General features: G+C 38.5%; 1 protein-coding gene across 2 annotated transcripts in view; it reads right to left on the bottom strand.

Moving 5' to 3' along the window:
• The window catches only part of LOC149191635 (O-fucosyltransferase 2-like), a 315,718-nt gene that overhangs the window by 85,974 nt on the left and 202,602 nt on the right, over positions 1 to 27,142 (bottom strand). For both annotated transcript variants that reach the window (XM_089404382.1, XM_089404381.1), the window contains one exon: positions 15,798 to 15,886. In XM_089404382.1, the coding sequence (XP_089260508.1) occupies positions 15,798 to 15,886 (89 nt within the window). The remainder of the gene's footprint in view (positions 1 to 15,797; positions 15,887 to 27,142) is intronic.

Genomic DNA, 27,142 nt, shown 5'->3' with positions numbered 1-27,142 from the left:
GGAGCCAATCAACTTCCGTTACATGGATGGATCTACCAAATCTAACTCTTATTTTCTCAACTTCCTCATATTAGTCACCATGGGAATTGTCATAGGTTTACAATTCATAATTCCAAACCTCTAAAGGATCTTGATAATATACTTTCCTTAACCAAAGAAGATTTCACTAGGCTTATGCCATACTTCTAGCCCTAAATAATAGTGCATCAAGCCAAGATCCGTAATATTGCTGATAGAAAAATACAGGAAAGAAGAGGCTATGAACTAACTACAAATTGCAATCTCAAAAACATGCAAGCACATGAATTAAACACTAGAAATATGTGTTGGAAAAACTGAGAGGGGGGGGTGGTGTGAATCAGTGTTTCTTATTAATTGTTCTTTTTATCACCAAGACATATATATATGGAACACAGAAATGGATAGCTGAAATAATTGCTTTTATTAACACAAACAGTGCAATGAAATAAATACAATATATAACTGGTTGTAATCAGTTGCCAAGCACCAACTTGGACTTTTGTGAGGCTCCAACCTCCAGAGCACCAACTCTGCTCTTCCAAGGCAATAGTTCTGCACTTAGGAGCACCAACTCTGCTCTTCCAAGGAAATTGTTCTGCACTTAGGAGCACCAACTCCCAAGGATTCCAGTCCTTTCAGTTCTGAGGCTCCAACCCCGTGGGCTCCAACCCAAACCTAGTATAAACTGTTTTGTTGTAGTTCTCTGCTCCCAAACCTGTTGAGCTTCCGCTTCACTCCTATCCTCCTGCTTCTCCTGTCTCTCCTGCCTCTGCTCCCTCTGCCTGCACTTCAGCTTCCTCTCACACTGATTTTTTGCACACACACTTCCTTGGTTTTTCTGTTTTTGTATTCCTGATGCCTCTGACTATTTGTTTTCGCTTCCCATTGACTCTTCGATTTCTTCCATGCTTGCTTTAGCTTCCTCTGCGCTGGCTTGTCCTTTGGCTTCTCGGTTTCCTCTATGTTGGCTTTCCATTCATCTTCTTGGCTTTTCAGTCATTGTGTGTTAAAACTGTAACAGAGCCCCGTTTTTTCAATGATAACAGGTATCCACAAAGGCTATTTTGTTTAATGGACATGCCACGTCCTAATCGCAATCGCAATCAGCGTTAGTTCAACCTCCTGAACTATCGGGAGCATTCCTTAATGTATTTCTGCCTCCAAACCCCGCGCAAGCCAAATATTCAAATACACAGGAAATATGAGCAAAAACAGGTGAAACTGTTAAAGAGGCAGACTTCAAATTCATTGCATCCTCATCTATACTTGCATCGGGTCCGCAGTGAAATCGCAATCGGTAGTCGCAGCATATCACACCATCCCTTTATAACTTGCAATGGTCACTTCCAACATAGCGGACGCGATATACCATTAAGTCAATTTTAATGTTGCATAGGGTCGGGTCTTGCAATCGCAATCGATGCTTGTGGGAGTGACAAGGTTTTACAATGTATGCGATACATGACTCCCGATATGACAGACGTGATATTATATAGGGTTGTTGCTATAACCTGTTCGGGTCCATGGGTCCCCATATATATATATATATATATCGTAATCAGGGGTTTTGGGTAGTGGCACACAACCGAACCCGCCGATTATCACTGTCGCCGATATATATGTATATATGCGCCTATATACATAACCTTCTCCGCTCCGATAGTGTATTCCACTATACCTAAGTCTTTCTGCCCCCGATAGTGTATTTGCCATGTATGTAAAGGTTTTGACCGCCGATAGTGTTAAATGCATATATCTCTGGGTTTTGGCCTTCGATAGTGTTAAACGCATATATATATGGGTTTATGCCTCCGATAGTGTTAAACGCATATATATATGGGTTTATGCCTCCGATAGTGTTAATGCATCCTTCGCTCCTTTGATAGCTCCTGATAGTGTTAAACACATATATGGCTCCCGATAGCTCATTTGCATGCATATGACCCTTTTGTGGCATACATTGCTCCGATAGCTCCCGATAGCTCTGCCTGCTTCCTCCATTGCTCCGATGGCTCTATTTGCTTCCTCCGATGGGGCTCTTTTTTCTTCCTCTGGTTCCTCGAATATTGCCATATTGACATCAATGACAATCTATGTCAACAATCTCCCCCTTTGTTATTGATGGCAATATTCTTCTGCTCTCCCCCTTTGACATCAATGGCAAAGGAATGCACACGGACTCCCCCTGTCGAACTGCTCCCCCTGTCCTGCAACCTCTTTATGAATGAACTTGAGTGATGTTAAAGAGATAACCCCCATCTTTTGATGCAGATGTTCAAATGCCTCTCTAGGAAGAGGTTTTGTGAAAATATCAGCTATCTGCTCCTTAGTACTGATATATTCCAAGACGATGTTTTGTTCAGCTACTTGTTCACGAAGGAAATGATACTTGATTGGTATGTGTTTGGTCCTTGAGTGCATCACTGGATTTTTGCTGAGACTGATAGCACTTGTGTTGTCACAATAGATGGTAATTGGTTGATCTGTACCTATGTTGACATCTTTTAGAGCTTCCTTCATCCATAGTATTTGAGTACAACAGTCTACTGCAGCTATATACTCGGCTTCAGCTGTGGATAATGATATGGATGACTGTTTTTTGTTGAGCCAGGATACTAAACAGTCTCCTAGGAAGAACGCATTTCCACTAGTACTTTTCCGATCATCTACACTTCCAGCCCAATCAGCATCGGTGTATGCAGTTACAGTCAATGTTGAGCTCTTAGGGTACCAAAGACCGAAATGAGGAGTTCCTTTTAGATCTCTGAGAATTCTTTTTACAACTAATAAATGGGATTGTTTGGGCGCAGATTGAAATCTTCCCACCATTCCTACTGCCTGCATTATGTCTGGTCTTGTAGCTGTTAAGTATAGAAGGGCTCCAATTATTGACCTGTAATGAGTTGCATCTACTGGAGGGGAGTCATCATCTTTGCTCAATTTGCAGTTTGTGGTCATATGTGTGCTCATGGGTGCACAATCCTCCATTCCATATCTTTTGAGCATGTCCTTTAGATATTTGGCTTGAGATATACACAATCTTGCTCTGGTTTGAGATACTTGAAGTCCAAGGAAGTGAGATAACTCTCCTATCATTGACATCTCGAACTCTTTTGACATGTTTTGAGAAAATTCATGGCTCATTTTATCATTATTGCTAGCAAAAATCAGATCATTGACATAAACAAGAGTAACTAGTAACTTACCTTCATCTGTCTTTATGTATAGAATACTTCCAGCCACTTCGTTTTTGAAGCCTTATTGTTGTAGGTAGTGATCCAATCTTGCATACCAAGCTCTAGGAGCTTGTTTCAACCCATATAAAGCCTTTTTCAACTTACAGACTAAGTCCTTTCCTTCTGTTAGATCAAACCCTTCTAGCTGCTCCATGTAGACTTCTTCCTTGAGTTCCCCATTCAGAAATGCTGATTTTACATCCATTTGATAGATTTTGAATCCTTTTGAGCAAGCAAATGCCAAGAACATCCTGATAGCTTCCATCAGAGCTACTGGTGCAAATGTTTCTTCAAAGTCAATTCCTTCAATTTGTGAGTAGCCTTTGCAAACAAGCCTTGCCTTGTTTCTGATAACTTGTCCATCTTCATTCATTTTATTTTTGAATACCCACTTGGTTCCTATTATGTTTTTGTCCTTTGGACGAGGTACCAACTCCCATGTTTCGTTTTTCTCAATTTGGGACATTTCTTCTTCCATGGCTTTAACCCAATGAGGATCCTTGCTTGTGTAAATGTTTCTGGTTCTATCATGGATAGAAGAGCAATTACGTTTCTCCTTGGTGTAATTATCGTCCTTCTTCGGGTTTGCATCCCTTCATCTCTATTGCCAATGATCTGCTCTTCTAGATGATATTTCTGGAGAAACTTCATCTTTGAAGGGCTATGAGGTGGTTCTTTTTCATCTTCTTCATCTTCCTGATCTATTTCTTCTTCTTTAGGTTCTTCTTCTTCAATGAGAAGATCATCTTCATGTTCTTCAATTTCTCTTTTAGGAAGGTCTTCATCAATATTTACATCAATGCTTTCCACTATTTTCTTTAGTCGAAAATTGTAGCACTTGTAGGCTTTGCTCCGTGTAGAGTATCCAGGGAATATCCCTTCATCAACCCAAGAATCAAACTTTCCTGGTGAGCCATCATTGATTTTTATGAAGCACTTGCTTCCAAAGATCTTGAAGTACTTTACTGAAGCAGGTCTTCCTTTCCATAATTCATAAGGAGTTTTTTCACAATTTGGTCTTAATTGAGTTCGATTTAAAGTATAGACAGCTGTCCCGACTGCTTCTCTCCAAAATTTTAGCTACAAGTCTGCTGCTAATAACATTGTTTTGGCCATTTCTTGAACTATCCGATTTCTTCTTTCAACTACCCCATGTTGCTGGGGTGTTCTGGCAGCAGAGAATTCTCTTTTAATTCCATGTATGTTACAGAACTCATTAAATTCTTTTGATGTGAATTCTCCCCCTCAATTTGTTCTGAGGCACTTAATTTTTGAGTCCTTTTCATTTTCTACAAGTGCTTTTAGATTCTTAAAACACTCAAATGTTTCAGATTTATATTTGACAAAATATATCCACATCATTCTAGTATAGTCATCAACAAATAAAACAAAGTACCTTTCTCCTTGGAGTCCCTGATTTCTAGTTGGTCCACATAAATCAGCATGGATGATCTCCAAGGGCTTTGATGTAGAGATCTCCTTGATCTTATGGTTGGTTCTAGTTTGTTTTCCATGTTGACAGGGACCACATACTCCTTGATTTGGTTTGAATAGCCTTGGATGTCTCGTACAGCTTTAATCTTGTTGATATTGATCAAATTTTCAAAGCTTGTATGTCCAAGTCGCTTGTGCCACAACCAACTTTCATCTGTCTGACTCAAGTAGCATTTATTTTCTTGAATCTTATTCAGAATGTAAATGTTTTCTGGTGTTCTCACCCCTTTCGCCACAAGTTCCCCTGAGGAGGAGTTCCTTATTTCACAGCCTTTAGTGCTAAAGACAACATTATGTCCTTAATCACAAATCTAGTTGACACTCAGAAGGTTGTGTTTGAGCCCATCTATTAGCAGAGCATCTTGAGCTTTTCCTTTTCGATTGATGAGGGTAATAGTTCCTTTTCCCGCAATTCTGCCAAATCCACTTCCAAAGGACACATTTCCTTCCTTTTTGCTCAATGAGACAAACTTCCTTTTGTCCTGTCATGTGTCTGGAGCACCCATTATCCACAAACCAATGACATTACTTTGAGCATATAGAGCCAGGCCATATTTATCCATGTTGGGATTCTCACTACTTGCTTTTCTCCTTTTGAGTGGGCATTTTTGTTCATAGCGTCCATTATTGTAGCATAATGAGCAAATCAGATCAAATTTGGTCAAGGGATCAAACGAATTGAAGGTTTTGATTTGTCCCTGCCTTTTGGGGGCATATGGTTTGATTATTTGATCCTTTAGCTTTGGTGTTTCACTCTTGTAAGCCATGCAATGTCTGGCCTGATGACCAAAATTTTTACAATGAAAACAATGTCCAAGAAAAATAGTTTTGTACCTGTTGTAGTAGCCACGGTTTGAGTCAATTTCTTTCCTTGGAATTACTCCCGCTTCGCTCTTTGGATTTGAGATGGGCCTTTGATGGAATACTGGTTTGTATTTGCTGTAGTATCCATGATTCGAATCCATATTCTTCTTTGTAGTTATTCTCCCTTCATTCTTTGAATTTGGAATGCACCTTTGATGACATATTTTTTCTTCTTTTGGGTTGCTAGAAAGTGCATCAGCATAGCTTTTCGCACTGTTCTTAGTGCTTGATGATTCTCCTTTATAGCCTATTCCAGACTTGTCATGTTGAGGTTTTTGATTTTTCAGGATAGCCTCAAGTATTTGAGAGCTTTTCCAACCCTTTTTGACTTGCTCCAATTCCTTCCTCAGAGATACTATTTCGGCTTCACATTCTTCGCAAGTCTCTTCTTTTTCTTTTAGCTTTGTTTCCAAGAGATCTTCTCTTCTTCTTGTTTCCTCATTTTCTACCTTGAGAGAAATGATTTTATTTCGTAATTTCTCATTTTCTTCAATGCAACTTATTAACAGTTCATCTACACTTCCTTCTAGCCCTGAGTCATCTTCATTTGTGAATGCCATGAATAATGTTTCTTGGCTTTCATCATGATCACTTTCCTCATCTGATTTCCTTTTGATGACTACAAATTCATCCTCATCAGACTCATTTTGCTTAGAGAAGAAGTTCTTCTTATTTGTCCCTTTCTTTTTGTATACCCTTCTTTTAGAATTTCCTTCTTCATCACTGTCATGTTTATGAGGACATTTTGTAGCATAATGACCTATTTTTTCACATTTGAAACAGATAAGAGGGTACTTACCTTTTAGCTTAGATCCTCTCTTCAGCTTTCGTACAAATTGAGCCAATTCGGATTCCACATCGGAGTCATCACTACAATCATTCCTTTCTTTCCCCTTCTTTGAATTTGAAGCCTTGAATGCTGCATCTTTGGAGCTTGGGCCACCTTTCCTCATCTCATAGACAGTGAGGATTCCATGGAGTTCATCCATCTTGAGAGTATCTATATCCTTTGCTTCTTCTATGGCGCTTATTTTGGAGTCAAATCTGTCTGGAAGAGATCTTAATACCTTTTGAACAATGGTACTTTCTTCAATCTTTTCATCTAATCCTTTAAGGGAGTTGACCACTTCAGCTACTCGGAGGAAGTATGATGAAATATCTTCTTCATCTTCCATCTTCAGACTTTCAAATTTCCTTCTATGAGTCTGAAGCTTTGCCTTCTTGACTTTTGAGTCTCCATCGTATAAGCCAACTAGCTTATCCCGCATTTCTTTGGCAGAGTTACAATTCATGACTTTTGTGAACTCGGAATCAGTGATTCCACTAGTGATGGAGTTTAAGGCTTTTTCATTTGCAATGTAGACTTTCCTCTCGTCTTGATCTGTTGGAAGAGTGGGAGGACTTTGGTACTCATTTTGAACAAAATGCCAAACTTCAAGTCCAAAAGACATTAAGCAATAGGTCATTCTCTTTTTCCAGAAACCAAAGTTAGTGCCATCAAACAAAGGAGGTCTTCCTGATGCTTCGTGATTTCTCATCATGGCTATGAATCCTTCTTCAAGTTGTTAGGCTAATATGAAGAAGCCGGCTCCGATACCAATTGTTGGAAAAACTGAGAGGGGGGAGGTGAATCAGTGTTTCTTATTAATTGTTCTTTTTATCACCAAGACATATATATGGAACACAAAAATGGATAGCTGAAATAATTGCTTTTATTAACACAAACAGTGCAATGAAATAAATACAATATATAACTGGTTGTAATTAGTTTCCAGGCACCAACCTGGACTTTTGTGAAGCTCCAACCTCCAGACCACCAACTCTGCTCTTCCAAGGCAATAGTTTTGCACTTAGGAGCACCAACTCCCAAGGATTCCAATCCTTTTCAGTTATGAGGCTCCAACCCCATGGGCTGCAACCCAAACCTGGCATAAACTATTTTGTTGTAGTTCTCTACTCCCAAACCTACTGAGCTTCCACTTCACTCATGTCCTCCTGCTTCTCCTGTCTCTCCTGCCTCTGCTCCCTCTGCTTGCACTTCAACTTCCTCTCACACTGATTTTTCGCACACCCAATTCCTTGTTTTTTCTGTTTTTGTATTCCTGATGCCTTTGACTATTCCTTTCTTCTTCCCACTGACTCTTTGGTTTCTTCCATGCTTGCTTCAGCTTCCTCTGCGTTGGCTTGTCCTTTGGCTTCTCGGTTTCCTCTGCGTTGGCTTTCCATTCAGCTTCCTGGATTTTTGGTCGCTATGTGTTAAAACTGTAACAGAGCCCTTTTTTTCAATGATAACAGGCATCCACAAAGGCTATTTTGTTTAATGGACATGTCACGTCCTAATCGCAATCGCAATGGGCATTAGTTCAGCCTCCTAAACTATTGGGACCATTCCTTAATGTATTTCTGCCTCCAAACCCCGCGCAAGCCAAATATTCAAATACACAGGAAATATGAGCAAAAAGAAGCGAAATTGTTAAAGGGGCAGACTTCAAATTCATTGCATCCTCATCTATACTTGCATCGGGTCCGTAGTGAAATCGCAATCGACGGCCGCAGCATATTGCGCCATCCCTTTATAACTTGCAATTGTCACTTCCAACATAGCAAACGCAATATACCATTAAGTCAATTTTAATGTTGCATCGGGTCTGGTCTTGAAAATCGCAATCGGCGCTTGTGGGAGTGACAAGGCCTTACAATGTATGCGATACATGACTCCCGATATGACAGACGCAATATTATATAGGGTTTTTGCTATAACCTGTTCGGGTCCATGGATCCCCATATATATATATATATATATATATATATATATATATATATATATCGCAATCGGGGGTTTTGGGTAGTGGCACACAACTGAACCCGCCGATTATCACTGTCGCCGATATATATGTATATATGCACCTATATACATAACCTTCTCCTCTCCGATAGTGTATTCTGCTATACCTAAGTCTTTCTGCCCCTGATAGTGTATTTGCCATGTATGTAAAGGTTTTGATTGCCAATAGTGTTAAATGCATATATCTCTGGGTTTTGGTCTCCGATAGTGTTAAACGCATATATATATGGGTGTATGCCTCTAATAGTGTTAAACACATTTATATATGGGTTTATGCCTCCGATAGTGTTAATGCATCCTTCGCTCCTTTGATAGCTCCTGATAGTGTTAAACACATATATGGCTCCCGATAGCTCATTTGCATGCATATGACCCTTTCGTGCCATGCATTGCTCCGATAACTCCCGATAGCTCTGTTTGCTTCCTCCATTGCTCTGATGGCTCTATTTGCTTCCTCGGATGGCTCTGTTTGCTTCCTCTGGTTCCTCGAATATTGCCATATTGACATCAATGACAATCTATGTCAACAATATGAACCAAGCTCTGAGCCATTTTATTAATATGAGCATAATGGGTGCAATAGATGGTAATAGTAGAACCTGGGCTTGCTACAAGCAAGCAAGGCAAAACTCAAGTGATAATAATGAAGCCCAAGTGTTGTAGAAGCTCCTCCCCAATTTCTGCGTTGACCCAATAAATTCTTGTTGCTGCTACCAGATAGGAAATGGAAAATCTACCCTCGGAAGTGCTCAGAAAAATCTTAAGAGATTAGTTTGTGCACTTTCTCAACAAAGCCAACAAAACCCAAAAAGGGATCAGCCCCAAACCAACTCTCCAGGAAACCCACAAAGTTGTGCAAATTGTGAGCTAACTGGTAAAACGCATTGTTGAAAGAAAGTGGATTTATGACTTGAATATTGGTCGGATCACGCTGAAAACACAACCACAAACTCCTCTCCAAATACCCACAAAAACCCAGAAAGGGTTTGGGATGATTCTGAGTGACAAGAGAGCCCACCAAATAGTGCGAGTGGCCCTCTTGCTGGCACACACTGCTGAGAAATAATGCTCCAAAAACTCCCAATTCCTCTATTGTAATGCCACTAAAATTCCACACAAAATCCCCTCTGGAATCTACCTTCTCCTCCAGCCAATCACCTTTGGAAATTCGTTTCTCTCTTCCCCTATGCAAGCATTCTCTAGTGAGCTCTACACACTGCCAGAATGGAGAAATTCGGCCTACCAAATGGCCAAGACTTCTGCCCTCCGAAACAATAACAAAATTCTAGTCTCAAGGTAGGAAATCTCTCTACAAATCACTGAATCTCCCAACACACTCTAGCTAAAGAAATTTGTGCTCCACAAACTGCCTCTGCGCCAAGGAAATGCGAAGAACTGGGTGAAAACCTGCAATAAAGCTCTGTGAAAATCCTGAGTTGGACTCCCCAAATTTCCTCACTAGGGAGACACTCGAAGTTCTCTGAAAAGAGGGTGGAATTCCTCTTGTAACTCATGTGCTAAACAACACTTCTCTTCTTGTGCTAAACAGCTCCAAGGGATGATGTAATGTGAAGTGTAACAGTCAAAAGATGATCCACAAAATGAGTCCATCCTCCTTTTATAATTTCTCCTCATGCCTCTAGACTCCTTTATTTTAATATTATTTTATTGGTGGGCCATTTTCACTTAGTTTTGCCACCATTTATTAAAATAATAATTTGTCACTATTCTCCAATCAAACAATACTAGCCACCTTTCGCCAATAATATTTGCCCCTTTTAATTAATATTATTAAAATTGGGCAAAATTCCTTAGTGACTCCCATGCTCACAAAATTGGGGATATTACAAGATCCTTCATACCAAATTTAGAGGCCAACTCCCTCTCATTGAATAATGAGATACTCTACATCTGTCAAAAATAAGGCATCAAGATACAATAATAAAATCACATGATCATTCTTCTCAACCTAGATATATAGGTTTAGATCAGCATCATCTTTGGAGAAGCCAAGTCTTGTTAGGTAGCCAGCAACTCGAGAATACTAAGCTCTGTTAGTTTTTGTAGCATCAGATGGTGTTCTAGTTTCAAACTTTGTGGAGAGGCTAAAACACATGAGATCTCCAAAACCCAGAAATCGTTTCTGGAAATTCCACCTAGAGATAGTTCAATTAAATTAATTAGTCGATAATTAAAAATTTCTAAGTCTAACTTAGGGAAATCAATTAATTAACGGGAATTAATTGTGAAATGTGAGAATTCTCTAGAAACTCACTAGGATCAACTTAGAAATTATCTCAGCCATCGACAAGGACTTAATCGTGGTCATTGGTGATCCAACAGAAAACTGAAGATTATAAGAGGAGGTCAGTGGGGTTGATGGAGAACACACAGGAAGAGCGAGTTTACTTGGCAGATCAATTTTCCAAAGAGCAGTATTCAGCCAGAAGAATTCAAGCAAGAAGGAAGCAAGACAGAGAGGGAGATCAACAGTAGATTTCAAGAGGAGAGTTCCAGTTCCGAAAGATTTAGCTAAGACACAGACGAGTTTTCCTCAAGGAGATGCACAAGGCCTATGCAGAGGGTTTCTAGGGAGAGTTCGATTCAATGAGAGGAATCGACTCAGTTGCTGGAGGCCAGGATAAATTCCAGGAGGCCAAGCAAGTCACTTCTTGAGGCAGAGACAGGCAAAGTTGCAAGATTCAATGTGTTTCAGAGGCAAAGCAGATAGAGCCTACGCAAGCACTGCGCAGAGGATCATTCAGGGGCATTTCGCACAACCCAGTTTGGCCAGATTTTGGAGCAGAATCAGTTGTGGTGCTGAGGTATTTGCCTTAGATATTTTTCCAATATTTCTCTCAGATTGAATTGCCTGTTGGGCATCCATAGATTGTACTCAGAATTTCTACTACTGCATAATAATAGAAACCTCTTTTGTTGCACCAATTTTCCCACATTGGGTTTTTCCAAGGACAATTGTCCAAAAATAACTATGTTAAAATTTTGTGTGTGTGCTAGTATTTTCTCAATTTCTAGCATTTTCTTTTCTGCAACGTTTTTTATTGGTGAAAAATTGCAATGTGATTTATTCATTGTTTTCCATAGCAAATAAACTACATAATAAATTAGTTAGAAGAACAAATTTCTAGTCGCTACAATTAGACTTGAAATTTTCACAAGCTCTAGGTGCTTGCTTGAGTCCATACAAGGCTTTCTTCAATCTACAAACATGGGACTCTTTCCCATGAACCTCAAAACCTTGAGGTTGTTCTATGTACACTTCATCAATCACACCATTGAGGAAAGAAGTCTTTACATCCATTTGATGTAAATTCCAACCCATCGAAGAAGTAATAAAAATAATAGATCTAATGGTATTGTACATAGCAACTAGAGAAAAAGTCTCATCGTAATCCTCTCCCTCTTTGTGGGAGAATCCTCTAGCCACAAATCTTACCTTGTACTTGTCAATACTGGCATCCACTACATGCTTAATCTTGTATACCCATTTGAAGGTCATAAAGGCGTAAAGGCAGATTCCTGCTGCTTGGAATGTTCTGCAACATTAGCTTTCTAATGAGACCCTCCCTGGTTCTTCTGTTCAGAAACAATCCTCTATCGGCAATCTTTCTTCATGTGGCCGAATTTGTGACAGTAATTACACTGCACATTTTTCTTCTTAGCAAGATCAGAAGGCTGAGAAGAACCTTTCTGCTAAAAGGACTGGGAGGACTAATATTTGGCAGCAAAAGCATTTTCTGAGGAAGCTGATGAAGCACCACTACCAAACTATTGTTTCCAACAATCCTGGTGCAGGAGTTTCGTGCATAATTCCGGAAACTTCAGATCAACATTAGTAGAGGTAATGTTGAATGTTTCTATGAAGTGCTCATAAGGTTTTGGTAGACTTTTCAGAGTGATGACTACCATATCTTCTTCCTCCATGGTCTGACCAATGGCTTCGAGCTGATCCTGAATGTCTTTAATCTTGTTAAGATGTTCCTATAAAGACATACGTTCGTCCATCACGATGGAGAACAACTGATTCTTTAGAAAGAAAGCTCTGCTCTTGTCGGATGTCTCGTGCAATTCCTTCAAATGTTGCCAGATTTCGGCAGCTCTCTTGCCGGAAGGAATATGTGGTAACTAATCATCAGTTACAGAGAGTTTCAGAAGCATAACAGCCTCTCGATTTCCATCATCAAACTTATCTTGATCGGCACCAGCTGTACCAGGCCGAATCTCTTTGCCCAAAACAAGCTGATCAAGACGCCTATATTAAAAAATGGTCAACATTCTCTGTTTCCAGATGTTATAATTGGTGCCATTAAAGCGTTGATTGCCTTCCAACATCAAATTGGTTAGCGAGACCATCTGCATGTTTCCCAAGACACGGAAAACAAAAAACGAGTTTGCAAGGATTTCAATGCAGATGTCGGCTGAACCAGACAAAATCTGATAGGTGCTAGAAACAAAATTTAAATCTGTTGACTCAAAAATCGAGGCACAAAAACGATGCACCAAGAAAATTCTGACGACTACCCAGTTGAGATATCACAAAACCCACATCAGATCTAGAATCGTCGAAAAAAAGAAAAAAAAAATCGACAAAAAAAATGGAATACCTTGGGAAAAAACAAGCCACCGGAATTAGAATTTCGGTTTCGTTTGAATTTGAAATACACCGAGAAAATATAACAAAAAAAAACTCACAAGCTGCCCATGGAACAAAATCCTTGCTTAACACCGGAACACGTACAGCGCTGCTTTAATACCGGGACCAGAAAATGCCGAATCGACCGCCGAAGTGGGCTGACTGTCACGTAAAAATGTGCTAACTATCATGGAACTCCGCGTGGATTTCAACCATTTGAAGGAGTGGAGAGAAGTGTCGGGCGTCTCCAAGGATCAATTAGAGAACAGAATCGAGTGACGTTCTGGCATCTCAAATACTTGCGTAAAGGTAGATGCGTCGGACGTGCCTGCGTGTTGACTGGTTCCAGCTATTCGAAAGACGGTGATTCGCCGAGAGTGAGCGGCCACGGAGGACAGGTGACTCGGAGTCGAGGAGGATGAGGAGGGATATGAATGCTCGTCCGAGTCGCAGCTGCCTCGAATCCTCTCCGTGCTCTCCTATACCCTCCAGTGTCTAGTCACACGAAATGACCAATTCACTCTTCCCGCTAATGGAAAGAAGAATTTTAGATGATAATGGCGGACTGAGGGTTCTGTGCACATGGAAATTGCAGCGCTCCGCCTCTTGTACAGCGTTTCCCCATAGGCGTTTCACCTTTGAAGCTGACTAAATCCAAAACGCGCACGGATCTCACCTTTCCTTTCCTCTCTGCTCTGTCCAGTTTTGGTTTTCTGTTGTTAGCTGTGCTGGCTCAAAAATAACGGACACTAACAAATGGCCACAACGACCTTTCTCAACCCAAGGGCAGGAACGGAGGGGAGCAGAATCGGAGGGCTGATCAGAATGGGAAAACGCAACGACGTAAGAGAGTATCGTTGGACAGAATGCGATGATCGACTTGCAAGGTGTGAGTATTTGGTGACGCTTCATTTTCCGGATAGTGAGAACGCCTTGCAATGTAGAAATCCACACCCGCTGTAACCCGGAATCAAAAACAAATCCGACCCAACACTACACGGACAATTCTGGTATGAAAACCCTCAGAAAAACTGCAGCTCAGAAATTATGACGCCCAGTAAAAAAATTCCAGACTCCTAGAGAGCTATTTTGAAATGAAGCAAAATTTTTCAAACAGTGAAAAATTATTTCGAAAAAAATACTAGAGCTTTGATACCATAATCAATGAATGAATTGAATTGATTTACAATGAGCAGTAAAGCTCAATAAATAATACAACTGTATTTACAGAAACAGCAAGTTTCTACTAAGAAAGTAGAAACAGCAAATTTCTAATAAACAGCAAGTTTCTACTAAGAAAGTAGAAACAGCAAGTTTCTAACAAGAAACTACTAATTACAATCATAGATGAGCATTAAACACTAAAATAGCATTATTCTAATAGGTCACCATTGACTTCCTTTCGGCCCCGAGCACCCATCTCCCCTTGGTGAATTCATCTAGAATTCACAGGAGAGCTTAGAAGTGGCAGTTCAGTTCAGTTTTGGAGGCCAGTGCAGTGCAGCAGATTATCTTGGAGGTCAGCATTCATCTCAGCTATTTTGGTTGTATATGCATGTAACCCCAGTTTATCCATTATAATAAAAGCTGAGAATTTTCCTGTTCATTGTGTCATTGAATTGCAGTGCTCTGTTTTTATTTTACATGGCAATCTTCTGTTTATGAATGCAAATTTTATCTTAAGTATTTATGAGTTAAAATTTCAAGAAAACCCCAAATTTTTGCATTCAGAATATTACAGGGTTTGCAGAATGGAAGCCATAACTCAGATTCAGATCCTCTGAGAATCAAAGTTAGTCAAGCTGATGATTGGTCTAAAAACCTCTGGTCATGGCTGTTGGAGAGATAGAAATCACTGAAGAAAATACTGGATCTTCTCCTCCAGCAATATTTTGCTCCATTTATGACTGGTTTGATGAGCAGCCAGCTCATGTTGGAAAATTTGACATTTCTTTATGCTGCTGCTATAAAGTCTACAAAGTAATGCTTTAGCATCTTAGTAATAGCTTATGGCCCATGGGAACAAGCCCATTGTTGCTGAAAATGATTATAAGAAAGACTAATGTCTTTTCATTGTCTTCTTTTTTTAATTCTGTAAAGTCAGGTCTCCTTTTTCAATAGCAGAGTAACATTTTTGAGTACCCACATGCACATCCAGAATGTATTTCTGCTTCTCCTTGAAATGAAAAAGTATGATTTTTCTTTTTAAAAATAATAATAATTTACTGAATTATCTAATAGTTCTGCCAAACATGAAGTTTTGTTTTGTTTGAAATGTGGCAAATCAACAAGCCTTCAAGCAGGTTTGGAGATAACTATCAATAAATAATACTCCATAATATATGTCATCGACAATGGGAATGTTAACTCAATCCTAAAACTACGTAGAAAAATGCCTTTAATACAATTCCAGATGAAAATAAACAATCGCACACTTTGCACTTAAGTCTAAACTATGCAATCCTACAGAAGAAAATAATGGCTTCAGCTTTCATATAAATTTCTTTCATGCTAACTGAGAGACACACTTCAGATAGATCTTAAGGAACTGAAATTCGAAGAAATGAAAACAAAGAAATAAGTCAGAGAAAAAATATTAAAAGCATTACAAATTGAGAGAGAAAATTTGAAGTGAAACCTAGAAAGTGGGAATCCATTAAAACAGTTCGACAAAAGCTTGTACCTGCTATCTTTCCAAACAGTGCTGCAAAGAAACTTTGGAAGCACCAAAGTTGCATTCAGTAAACGTGCAATAGCAACAGCATTACACACCTGCAAAATAAAACTAACACAAGCTTTAAAAGATCCATGCTCAACTCCAAAAGGCAGCTTCTGTACAAGCTTCCAGCAAAAATGATAAAGGCTCTTTAGTATTAATATCATATATGGATAGGGCCTGAACAAAGTCACCTGGAACAGGGAAATGGTTTCAATTTCATAAATGGTACTCTTCAAAAGTTTAGGAAAGGCAGAAATGGGATATCTAAATATTTTAAACAGTTTGAAATGAAAAATCTCAAAATTAATTTATAGTTCAAAAAAAATTGGGGTTGTGTGGATTTTAGATTAAAAGAAAATTGTGTTATTTTAGGGTTTACTTAATAAGAAATAATGTTTAGTTACAATTAATAATCAGTCATTATTGTTACTATTACTTACTAAGAAATAATGTTTAGTTATAAGTAATAATCAGTCATTATTGTTAATATTACTTACTAAGAAATAATGTTTAGTTATAAGTAATAACGAGCCATTATTGTTAATATACGAGGGTTAATAGATGTTGCAACTCATTCACCCCCCACAATAAATAGAATGATGCCTACAAACTATTCATCTTACTCTAATCAAATGTTATCTTTTCTCTCTCACATTCGCTCTTATGCCAGCTAGCTAACAGCAGTATCAGAGCAATGCAGATTCTAAGGCCCGTGATAAAAGAATCATGTGGGATCGTTCAGAAATTTTAGAAAGAGAGCTTGAGACTTCAAATATCGAAAATCCGAGGCAAAGTTGTGATACCTATGAAATTTTCAGGTAACAGAATTAGAAAAATTAAGAATTGACCACACAAAATCTACTTTCAATAAGTCAGATTCCAATTGAAAACTGCATAATTATCTTCAATAATAAGCAATGTCTGGGACAGACATAGCAAAATTATCATTCTGTCACACATTCACTCTTGTGCAAACAAACAAACAGTGGTATTAAAGCAATATGGAATTTCAGGCCTGTGATTAAAGAATCATGTGGGAACAAGTTCAAAAATTTTGGAAAGAGAGTTTGAGGAGAGTTCAAATATGGAAAAGCAAAAGCAAAGGCAAAGGTGTGATAGCTATGAAACTTTCAGGCTACAGAGCTGGAAAAAGTAAGAAATGGCAAAAAAAAATGTTGCCTTAAATGCCACATGGGTGTCCAACAAAGGGATTGTAGTCTAGCAAAAGCATAGCAATCCCTAAGATCTCAACTCTCACCCAAGGTGAATTGCCAAGACTTAAGATTATGGGCAAAGGTTAATAGATGACGGGCACAATGTTGGAATTTCTAAGTCTAACTGTTAGAAATCCTTCCTGTACTTTCTGATTTATTTCTTCCTACTTGTTCTGTTAATTAACAAGTTGTTTACCATGTAAATAATGAAAATAAATACAAGTACAGTCTCAACACATACAGATCATCAACTGAAGGAAAAACAAGCACACAAGTGACACCGTTATTTTTGGACTAACATCCCCGGAAAAATCCAATGCGGGAAAACCGGTGCAACTATCAGAGCGTTTTATTATTAAGCAGTTCCATAATACAATCTAGGTGCCAGAAACGGCTCACCCAACAGAGAATTCCCTCGGCAATAGTACCTCTCAGTCGGAGAGGATATCAGCCCCAATCTGCCCCACGAAATCTCCCAGAGTCAACCTCTAAGGACTGTGTCAGCCTCTCTGGCCTAGCGTTAGCCTCTCTAGGCTCTGCGTCAGCCTCTGGAGCCTCTACGTCAGCCTCTGGAGCCTCTGCGTCTCCCACGCTGGCCCTCCTCAGGCTCTGTGTAGCTCCCGACCGCCTCTGCGTGGCCTCTAGCTACTTCTATGTGGCCTCTAGCTGGCTCTACGTCAACCCTCTCCCAGCTTCTGCGCTGACGCTCCCAGTACTATCCCTGTCTCTCTGCTACTGCATTCACTACCCCTCAGCTGCAACTCTAATCACTCCTTTGATCTCCTCAGCAATCCTTGCCCCAAAAAATTAAATTCTTGATCAACTCGGTGTGTTCTCCAAGTGACCCTCAAGCCTTCTCTTATACTTTTCTCGTTGACAATTCAACGACCGAGATTAAGTCCCTAATCAATGGCTAAGATTAATTCTGGCTCGATCCATGACTTTTGGACCCTTCTAACACAGCTTTATATTAATTCACATTAATATTTTATTTTCCCTAAGTTTAGACTTAGGAACTCCATTAAAAATATTAATTATTTTAATATCTCCCAAACTGTTTAGAATCTGCCCAAACCATTTCTGGGTATTGGAGTTCTCATGTGCTTTAGCCTCTCCACCAATTTTCATGGCTAGAGCACATCCGATGCTACCCCAAATCAACACACAACTATCACCATACCCATTCAATCGCTAGAACATCAATTAGATCTGCCATTATACTGTGTCGTACTAAATCAGAGGCACAATAATTCCTAACAACATATAAGCAGATATTGAAACAAGAGAATGTAAACGTAAGAAAAACACTTCTTCACGATGCACCATAATATTTATTTGAAATGGGGATTCATTCCATTCATTTCCACCATTAACACATACATGATTAGAGTGGTACTACAATCTTCATCAAGCTCCAGGTAGAAAACTCTCTCCCACAGAATACCCAGCCACTAAACATCAAACTTACTCATTAACAGATTAACCCCTTCCCAAGCGATAGTGTGTACATTTATACATGTCTTTCTGTTTGGTGAGATGATAGTAGATACCATTCAAGAATCAAAACTAGGGATCGTTATCCCATAGTGAGAGGCATTGATATCTTCACATTGTTAAACATGGATGTTTGCAATCTTCTGCCACTCTATCTTCTCAAAATTAGGGATCGTGTCCTTAGAATCAATTGTCCATATCCATACCTTCTTTTGTAACTAATTCCACTTCCAATTGTTCTTATGGTTCCCAAAATAGGTGGCGCAACTCTAATTCTCTGTCCACAGATTTGGCACCACCATGTCCATCATCAAAATGAAAAGGTTGATATGACTTGACCACCCCTATGGACTCTGTTGACTACTACATGTCAACGACCCACAGCAATACACCCCTTTTTTTCACAAAAGGGATAGCCCCTGATCAATATGACTGTGTCGTCCAACTATCATCATCAGCTTGATTGTCATAATGTAAAGTTTAAACCCATTCTGCATGTATATGATGTAAATAATCTCAGCAGAGTTGTGTCATGTATGTAATTTCCTAAGTAACCCTATTTTTCTGGTGGTGATCTACATTCCGGGAGGTTTTTTGTCTCACTGATCCATTCTCGGATCGTCGACAGAGTTTTCCTTCAGCCTTACCCCAAAGCCGGAACGAATTTAGACACCAGTATCTTAGGTGATTCCTAGTGTTATAGATCAAGTCTATGTAAAAATGATTTGAGAATAACCTTAACTATTTGGTTAGGTTATTTTATTACAAATTGCTTAGTCTGCTAAATTATATTTGTGTCGCAGAATCGGGTAGTCTGTGAGGGTCTATTTCAAATATGTTTTCCCCCTTGTGATGTAAAAGAAATGAAAATGATGATGTAAAGTGTCTTGAGGGTTGGAAAAATAATTTATTCCCTCATAGATTAATTAATTAAATTTTCTGGCCAAAAAATTAATTAAAACCGTAAGCCATAAATTTTATTAATTATAGGTCCTAGGTAAATTTAAATTTTCCAAAAGCAAAATTCGTGGGTCCTTTAAAATTCAAATTTTAAAAAGTCCCGGGAATAACGTAAATTAATTACTTTTCTAAATTTTAAGCCTTTGGTCCCTGAGGTCTAAATCAAAGTCAATTTTTTGAGGAAATTAACTCAAAATTTTTATCTTTGAGTTAATTAAAATGCATTTAATTAAAAATTCGAATTTCCTCAAGAGTTTAATATTTCGACGGATGAGATTAAAAGAAATTGTAATTCCCATTGACGGTCGAGATCGCTTTGACAAGGATCACTCAAACTAGTCGTTGGAAGTTTTATCTTTAAATAGGAGGTCATTTGTCACTTGAAATCATCCGATATCTGAGTTGTGTGCTAAGTGAAAACTCTCTTGTAATCTTTTTATGAGCAATAAAGAAAGACTTTGGGGTTAATTTCTTTTGGTGTTACTCTTGGTGGAAATACTGTGACATGTGTCATTTTTATGCATAGATTTCTTTTTAGCCATTGATAATAGCTTTTTGAAGAGTGATTTGAGCACAAGTATCTTGCTCAGTCGCTGGGGTTTGAATGGTAATTTAAGTTTCGAATATAATAGCAGATATCTCTATCAAATCTAAATTTTATTATTGTTTTATCGCTCTATGTTGATGGTTGAATTGAGTTGTGCAGGAAATTCTTGATTTTTAGATCACCGTGCGTTAGGGGAAGTTTTCAGTTGGACCAACCAACTCCCGAATCGTATTTTCTGAAGAGCCCAGCTTGATTGGATCCCGAGTTTATCATAAGAAATGAAGCGTTTTGGGCGAAGCACCTCCGTTTAAATTTAAAATTTCAAAAAAAAATTGTGCTAAATTGATAGATTTGGCTTTTAAGAGCCTTAGATTATCAGATCTGGGAGTGGAGTTGGACTTACACTCGCCAGATCTGATAGATCTGTTGTTCCTGTGCATAGATCTGTGAAATTCTTTTTTAATTTTTCTGACTTGGGTTTTTGGGGTTTCATTTATTTTTGCATATCCAAGTTCTGGGTGTTTGTGTTTTCAGATACAGGTTGCAGATATGAAGGTGAAGTTTGATTTTGAAGCCAGATCTAGGCCCTGAAGGGTAAGATCTAACCTCAAAACCATCTTTTGCAGGGGCATTAATTCTTCAGTCCAAGGGTTTTCAAATATCTCAAATCTGGTAATAATCTTATGAGGGTTTCATTGATAAATCTAAAGTACAAGTGTGAAATTCGTTTTTTCTAGGTTGTCTGGAGTTTACACTGCTTTCCTGAGACTCTCGAAATCATTTTGCAGGGATACTATCTAGATTTGTTGCAGTCTAAGGGTTTAAATTTTTTTTATTTTAAATCTAGAAAAATTCTAATAGGGATTTTACATCTGAAGGGTTTCATATTTTTCCTCAAAAAATTCTTAAGATCTGGAAAGAATTTTTTTTCTTTTAGGAAATCTCTGGGTATTTTTGTTGCTGCCTGGGGTATTAGTTTCGCTTGGGAAGTGTCAAGTATTTGTGGGCGAAAGCGCTGCTACAAATCCACTGCCCAGTGCTGCTACAGATCCACTGCCCTCTGCTCTCCCGTTGCTGCCTACAACCTACAAAGAGAAAAGAAAGCTCGTATCTTCCATTTCTCCCTTTTCTCCAGCGTGCAGCCCACATGAGCTTCTCTCTTTCTTCCCCTAATCCCCTGCTTTTTACCTGCAAAAAAACCTCGCTACAAAATCCGCAGCCTTTCCCCTTCATTGTGCTCCCCTTGCATCGTCCCTCTTGTGTCACCACTGCTCCATTTCCACGTTTCTTCTCCCGCGTCCAAGCCTGCAATTCCTTCTCTGCCAATCCATCCCTTCATTTGCTGTGTCCATTCCAGCTCCTCAATTTGTTGCGTGCTTAACCCTTTCTCCCTGTCCGCGTGAGGTTTCCCTCTCCAAAACCCCGCAGTACCTTCATCCACCAACCTTCATTGCACATTTTCTTCTCTACGCAAATGCTACATCCCAAGCTTTCGCTGTTGTCCAAACCGTTGACCTGCACAGTAAACATCATTTCGATTTTTTTTTTTTTATCTTTTGGTTTTATGTGTTAGGGTTCGACATTCGTTTTTTTTGTGTTACGCATAGTTTAGGATAGGGTTTGTATAATTTTTTTTATTTTCGATCTTTTGTTTTCATTTTATCAATCTCGATTTTCATTTTTATTTGATCTTAAAAAAAAACCAAACCTATAAAATCATAAAAAAAGGGGGAATTCGATTTGGGTCTTGCTTTATTTCTTTTTTTTCTTTGGTTTATTTTGATTTTGATTAAAAAATCTAAAAAAAAATTATCAAATTTAAAATCTTTTTTTTAAGCTCTAAATCCTAAAAAATAAAAATAAAAGGCTTCACCTTTTCATGTGACTTTGAGACAGTCAAAAAAAAAATTCCAAAGGTAAAATTTTCACATTTAAAAGTTTTAGATTTTTTTTTTATGTGGCCTCTGGCCCATTCAAAAAAAAAAAAAAAAATCTTTTCCTTTTTTATTTCTTTTGGTCACATTTTTTTTTTTACTTTACCACATTAATCTTGCTTTATAAACTTAACACATTGAAAAAATTCACCTAAGGAATAATTAAGTTGCCAATTTAAAATTTCTTCTTGGTGTTTTTTGTGCTAAGAATAAAATCTAAAAGAAAAACTTGTGTGGTATCAAAATTTTTTGTCTTCTTTAGATGTGCTTAAATTTTTATATCTAAAGGCTAACTATAGGAATATTTTCCTAGATTTGGGTCACTAAGCATAAATCTTTCAATTCTAGGATCTAAATTGGTTAGCATTTAAATTTCTTGGTTGTTTAAAGTATTTGTATCTCTTGAAATTTAATTGCTAGAACATTGTGCATCGGTTGAATATTTTGCATCATTACTTGAATTATTTGATGTGTACCACATGTTAGATATATTGTGAATATTCTCAAGTAAATGTTAAAGTGCTCTGTCATGGAATTACAATAAATTGTGTCTCTTTGTTTCCTAAGCTAAGCATACTTTTGAGCATTTGTTGGCATTGACATTAAATTGCAAAGAAGTTTTTGTTCTCTTTGAGCTATATTTGCATCAGAAAGATTTGAAATAAGCCTGTGTTTTAATTGTAAGATCTTCAAAAGTTTATCTTTTAAGTCTTCATCTAATAAAACGAACATTTCATTTGGGTAATTAAGGGCTTTTTGCAACATAAGTGTTTTCCCATCCTCGAGTCTAACTTCATCCCATCATCTAATGCATTCGCATATAACTTAGCTTTGCATAGATAAAATTTACTTCCAAGCATAAGCTTGGTCGATAGACAAATAGATAGATCCATTCATCTTTTCTTGAGAGCCTGTTTTAATAGTACTTAAAACGGTGACCTTGCAGTGGTCAGAGCCACAGTTCTCTGCAGCGCCAGAGGCACCGGGTATGTTAGAAGTTTAGGAGAGGTATCGTTAATCACACCTTCGTGTGCTTCGCCTGATCTTCTCTCTGCCAATTACTACAAAATCAGGCTCAACACAGAAAGGATTGAAGGATTCATAATTTAAGTAGGCATTTAACTAAAATTAACCAAGATTCCTGCATCTCACATTAGTTTTAGGAATTGCATTTCATATAAGGTAGTCATTCATCTAAGCAGCAGTTGCTAATCAATTACTTGGTCTTCATTTCCCTAGAAAGATCGTTGAATCCATAAGGCACTGATATCAACCATTTAAAATCTAATCAAATTCTAAGTTTTGCTAAATCTTAATCAAGTACTTGATCGCCTCGCTGTGTCTCTCGAACTGGTTGGTTCCCAACTAGTTCTTCTTCATTCCTTTTTTCCCATAGGGTCTACCCCCCTTAGCCTGTTGTAGGGAGACAGCTTAAACGGAGAGATTTGGGATCAGGGTGACAACCCTTGATCTGAACGTTGTCGCGGTGCCTAGACATTCTGTACGACAACATATTTTGGCGCCATTGCCGGGGATAGAGTTTTTTCTGTCCTTGGTTTCTTTGACATTCATCTCATTTATTTCTTCTCATCCTTTCGTCTCTTGCCAGGATAAGTTCCTTGTCCTTGGTTCCTTGCTTTTGGGTTATTTCGAGTTAGACTTTTGTCCAGGTGGCGACTCCACTTCCTCTATCTTCTGCAAGAGTGTATACTAGAAGACATCCAAGCAGTTTGGTTAATCCTGCTCCTGATCCTGAAAGGGCTCTCAGAGTACGATTACACAAACTCTCTTCTCGTACCCTTCTTGTTAATCTCGGACAAGAAGCCTTCTCTGGTATCCGTTTGATTTTTACTAACCCGGTCGAGCATGACATCATGGACATATTCGCCCCTTGTAACTTTGCTAACATTCAAGGTTATCCCAATGATATTCCAAAACATGGGATGGATAAATTGCCTCTCTTTCAGGGCAATAATGCAGTTAGTGCTAACTCTCATCTAAAATCTTTTAGTTCATGGCTGGGTAAGTATGCGAGGGCTACTGATTTTAATCATGAAAACGTAAAAACGACCCTTTTTATTCTTACCTTGGAGGGTGATGCTTTAGATTGGTTTATGGAAAAGCCTCATAATTCATTTGATTCTTTGCAATCAATTGTTAATGCCTTTAAGGAAAAGTATGGAGATAAGAGAGAAGGAAGGCATCTCGTAAAAGCTATCAGTATCATTAAAAAGAGAGAAAATGAGACCGCAGAAGAATTTAACAAGAGATTCAATGATATTATTAAGGAATTACTTCAAGATTATAAACCTACTAATAAATCTCATTGGGACTTTTATATTGATGCCTTTAGCCCTGAACCCTCTTATGAGTTAAGACGTGCTAAACTTCCGGATTATAGGGATTGTCAAGCTTTAGCAGTAGAGCTTGAAAAGGATAAGACAGCATCTGGGAAATCTGAAATCCCAGGTTTTGATAGGGCTCCAACGAAATTGAAATAACCTAAAGGGAAAGAGGTTCAAGAATCTGATAACGACCTTGTTCAGAAATTACTGCAAAGAATTGAAAGCATGGAGCTTAAGCAAGCGAAATTAACCTCTAACCATGCTAAGGAGATAACTACTTTGCAGAATAGGTTGGTTCAAATGGAAAGAGCTCAAACACAAAATTTCCAGCTTAGAAATAATAATAACAATCAAAATAATAATTGGCAGAAGAAAGGTCAATCTAGTGAGCAGAGACCACCCAATCTGCTTGAACATACTAATTTGGTCGATGATGCTCTGCCTTATTGTCGGGCTTGTGATGCTCTTCATGAGGAGGCTACTTGCCCCATAGTTAGAAGGATTTTGGATAATGGAATGTTTGGGGCAGGTAATCAAATAAATGTAGTGGGTAAAGAGTTTTCTTTGTCTATGAAAGATTGGATGGAAGTTAAGGAAAACAGTTGAGATGTTATGCCTCCCACATCGGCTTTTAGTATAAATAATTTTGAGAACGAAGATGATATGATGATTAAATTATATGGTGAAAAGCCTTATCCAGAGTGAGAAATTGCTAAAGATAAGGGTTTAACTTATCAAAGAAGGGATAAAGATCAAAGTGGGAATCAAATTCCCCCTCGAACTTTTAACCCGGGTTCAAACTCTGGATTAGATGTCGATTTGGGAAGTTGGTTTAATAATGCAAAAATCTGGGTTCCTGTCGCCAAGATTGCGAAGATTCCCTCCCAAAGGGCTAAGTTACTAAAATCTATTGAAGCTCCTCAAATGAATGTTTCTCAACAGAAGGCACCTAAGGTTGATTATCAGGATGCTCCTATATATTTGCAAAGTTTGGATTCAGATAACAAGGATCATCAGCCATTCTTTATTACTTTGATGGTTAATGGATATAAATTGAATAATTGCATGCTGGATTCTGGTGTGTCAACTTGTGTCATGACCAAGAGGGTCATGGAACAACTTAATTTAAGAGTTTCTAAGCCTTACTACAATATATGTGCCATGGATTCTAAGAAGATTGAAGTTCACGGTCTGATCAAGGATTAACAAGTTCATTTATCAGTTTACCCTAACATTATGATTGTTTCCAAGGACACATCCAAACTATTTCTCAGGGCTTCCAGGCTTCCAGGCCATTTCCATGTCTCTTTTCTGTGAGTAACCTCCTCCCATTATGAGCCTGGTTAAAATCAAACAGGTTCAATAAGCTTGGAGTATGCTTTTATCTAGAAAATGGGCCTCTAATCTAGGAGGGAGTATTCAAATGAAATGGTTATATGATATGATTCCTTCTCCTAGAGGTGATGGTTTTGTGAGACTTAATAGAGAGCCTGAGAGAAGATTCCATGTTGAAGATCCTAAGAGACCTCATAATGAGATAATTAAAGAACAATCTGACTTTGGGAATTATGCTATCCTGTCTAATTCCATAGTTCTTCCCGATGATAAGTGTTATCATTTAAGAAAAATTTCAAATTTTGAGCATCAGTTTTTTTCAAAAGATTGGTGTCAGCCTTGGTCTGGTTTTTCCATGTTGTTTTAGAGTCTAAGATTTTGAATAGAGCCTTGTTGGTATGGTCAAAAGGGGTCAATTCTTTGTACTTGACTATCATTGGTCTCATATCACACATAAACTCCATATGTCGAACCTTGTTTCAAGGTTCTTATCCGCTACGAAACTGTCTAGGAGTTTTCGTAGCGCAAAACCCAGTCTAGGTGTTTTCGTAGCGCAAAACCCAGAATTTGCACTGGCTGCGCTACGAAATCGGGGATTCGTGCAGATCCATAGCAAATCTCATCCAGCTGTCAAATCTATCAAAATCCGTTATCTTTACATCATCAGTTGTCAGTCCATACACTTTGCCTATCACATTCAACCGCTTATCCTCATCATTAGGGTCGTTAAATGTCTTGGTACGCTCAGGTTGCAAGTTTCAAAAAGAAGCCAAGTAATCACAGTGCCAAGTAATCACAGTCATAATTATGTTTGGGTTCATGCATGAGAAGCAAACTGGCAAGCGTTCAATTAGAATTCCATGAAGATCAAGCGAGGCAGTTTTCAAGCGAGGCATCTTTCAAGTGAGGCAGGGATCGAGATTGAGACAGTGCAAGTTTTTTTAAAGTTTCATTTTGCTGGAATTTCATGGAGGGGTCTGCAGAAAGAAAAGATCATAGGTCAGGCAGATGTCTGAGGAATGAACCTGAGGGTTTAGATATCATCCTAAAGAATAATGAAGTTGAACAAGCCTTCAAACAGGTTGGGCTGTTGGAGGTTTTGCGAAAAACTTCAAGGAGGCCATATGCAAGTCACCAGGGAATTTGCTTTAAATTTCACAGGACTGAATTCGAAAGTTGGGGTGCTTGAATTGCCAATTTCTCCAGAGGTTATATCTACAGTCACCGAGATTCCACGGGGACAGAAAAGATGGTTTTAAAATTTCAAGTTTGATATGACCCCCTGCAAGGAATTTTTGAAACCGGAGTTCATTGATTCAGACTTAAACAAGTCAGTGCCTAGGAGTTTTGTCAAAGATTCATATGCTAATTTACTTACCTGCATACAGAGGTACTTCACCTGCGAAGGAAGGTATCATAAGGTGTATTCCTACCACTTCAAGCTTCTGATTCATTTCACTGGAAAGATATCTCTTGATTT

This window comes from Pinus tabuliformis, chromosome 2_2 (genome assembly GCF_031772625.1).
Source record: "Pinus tabuliformis cultivar Carrire ecotype Pingquan chromosome 2_2, CPIR1, whole genome shotgun sequence".
NCBI lineage: Eukaryota > Viridiplantae > Streptophyta > Pinopsida > Pinales > Pinaceae > Pinus > Pinus tabuliformis.
Note: the sequence above shows the minus strand (reverse complement) of the source record. Positions and strands in the feature narration are given on the sequence as shown.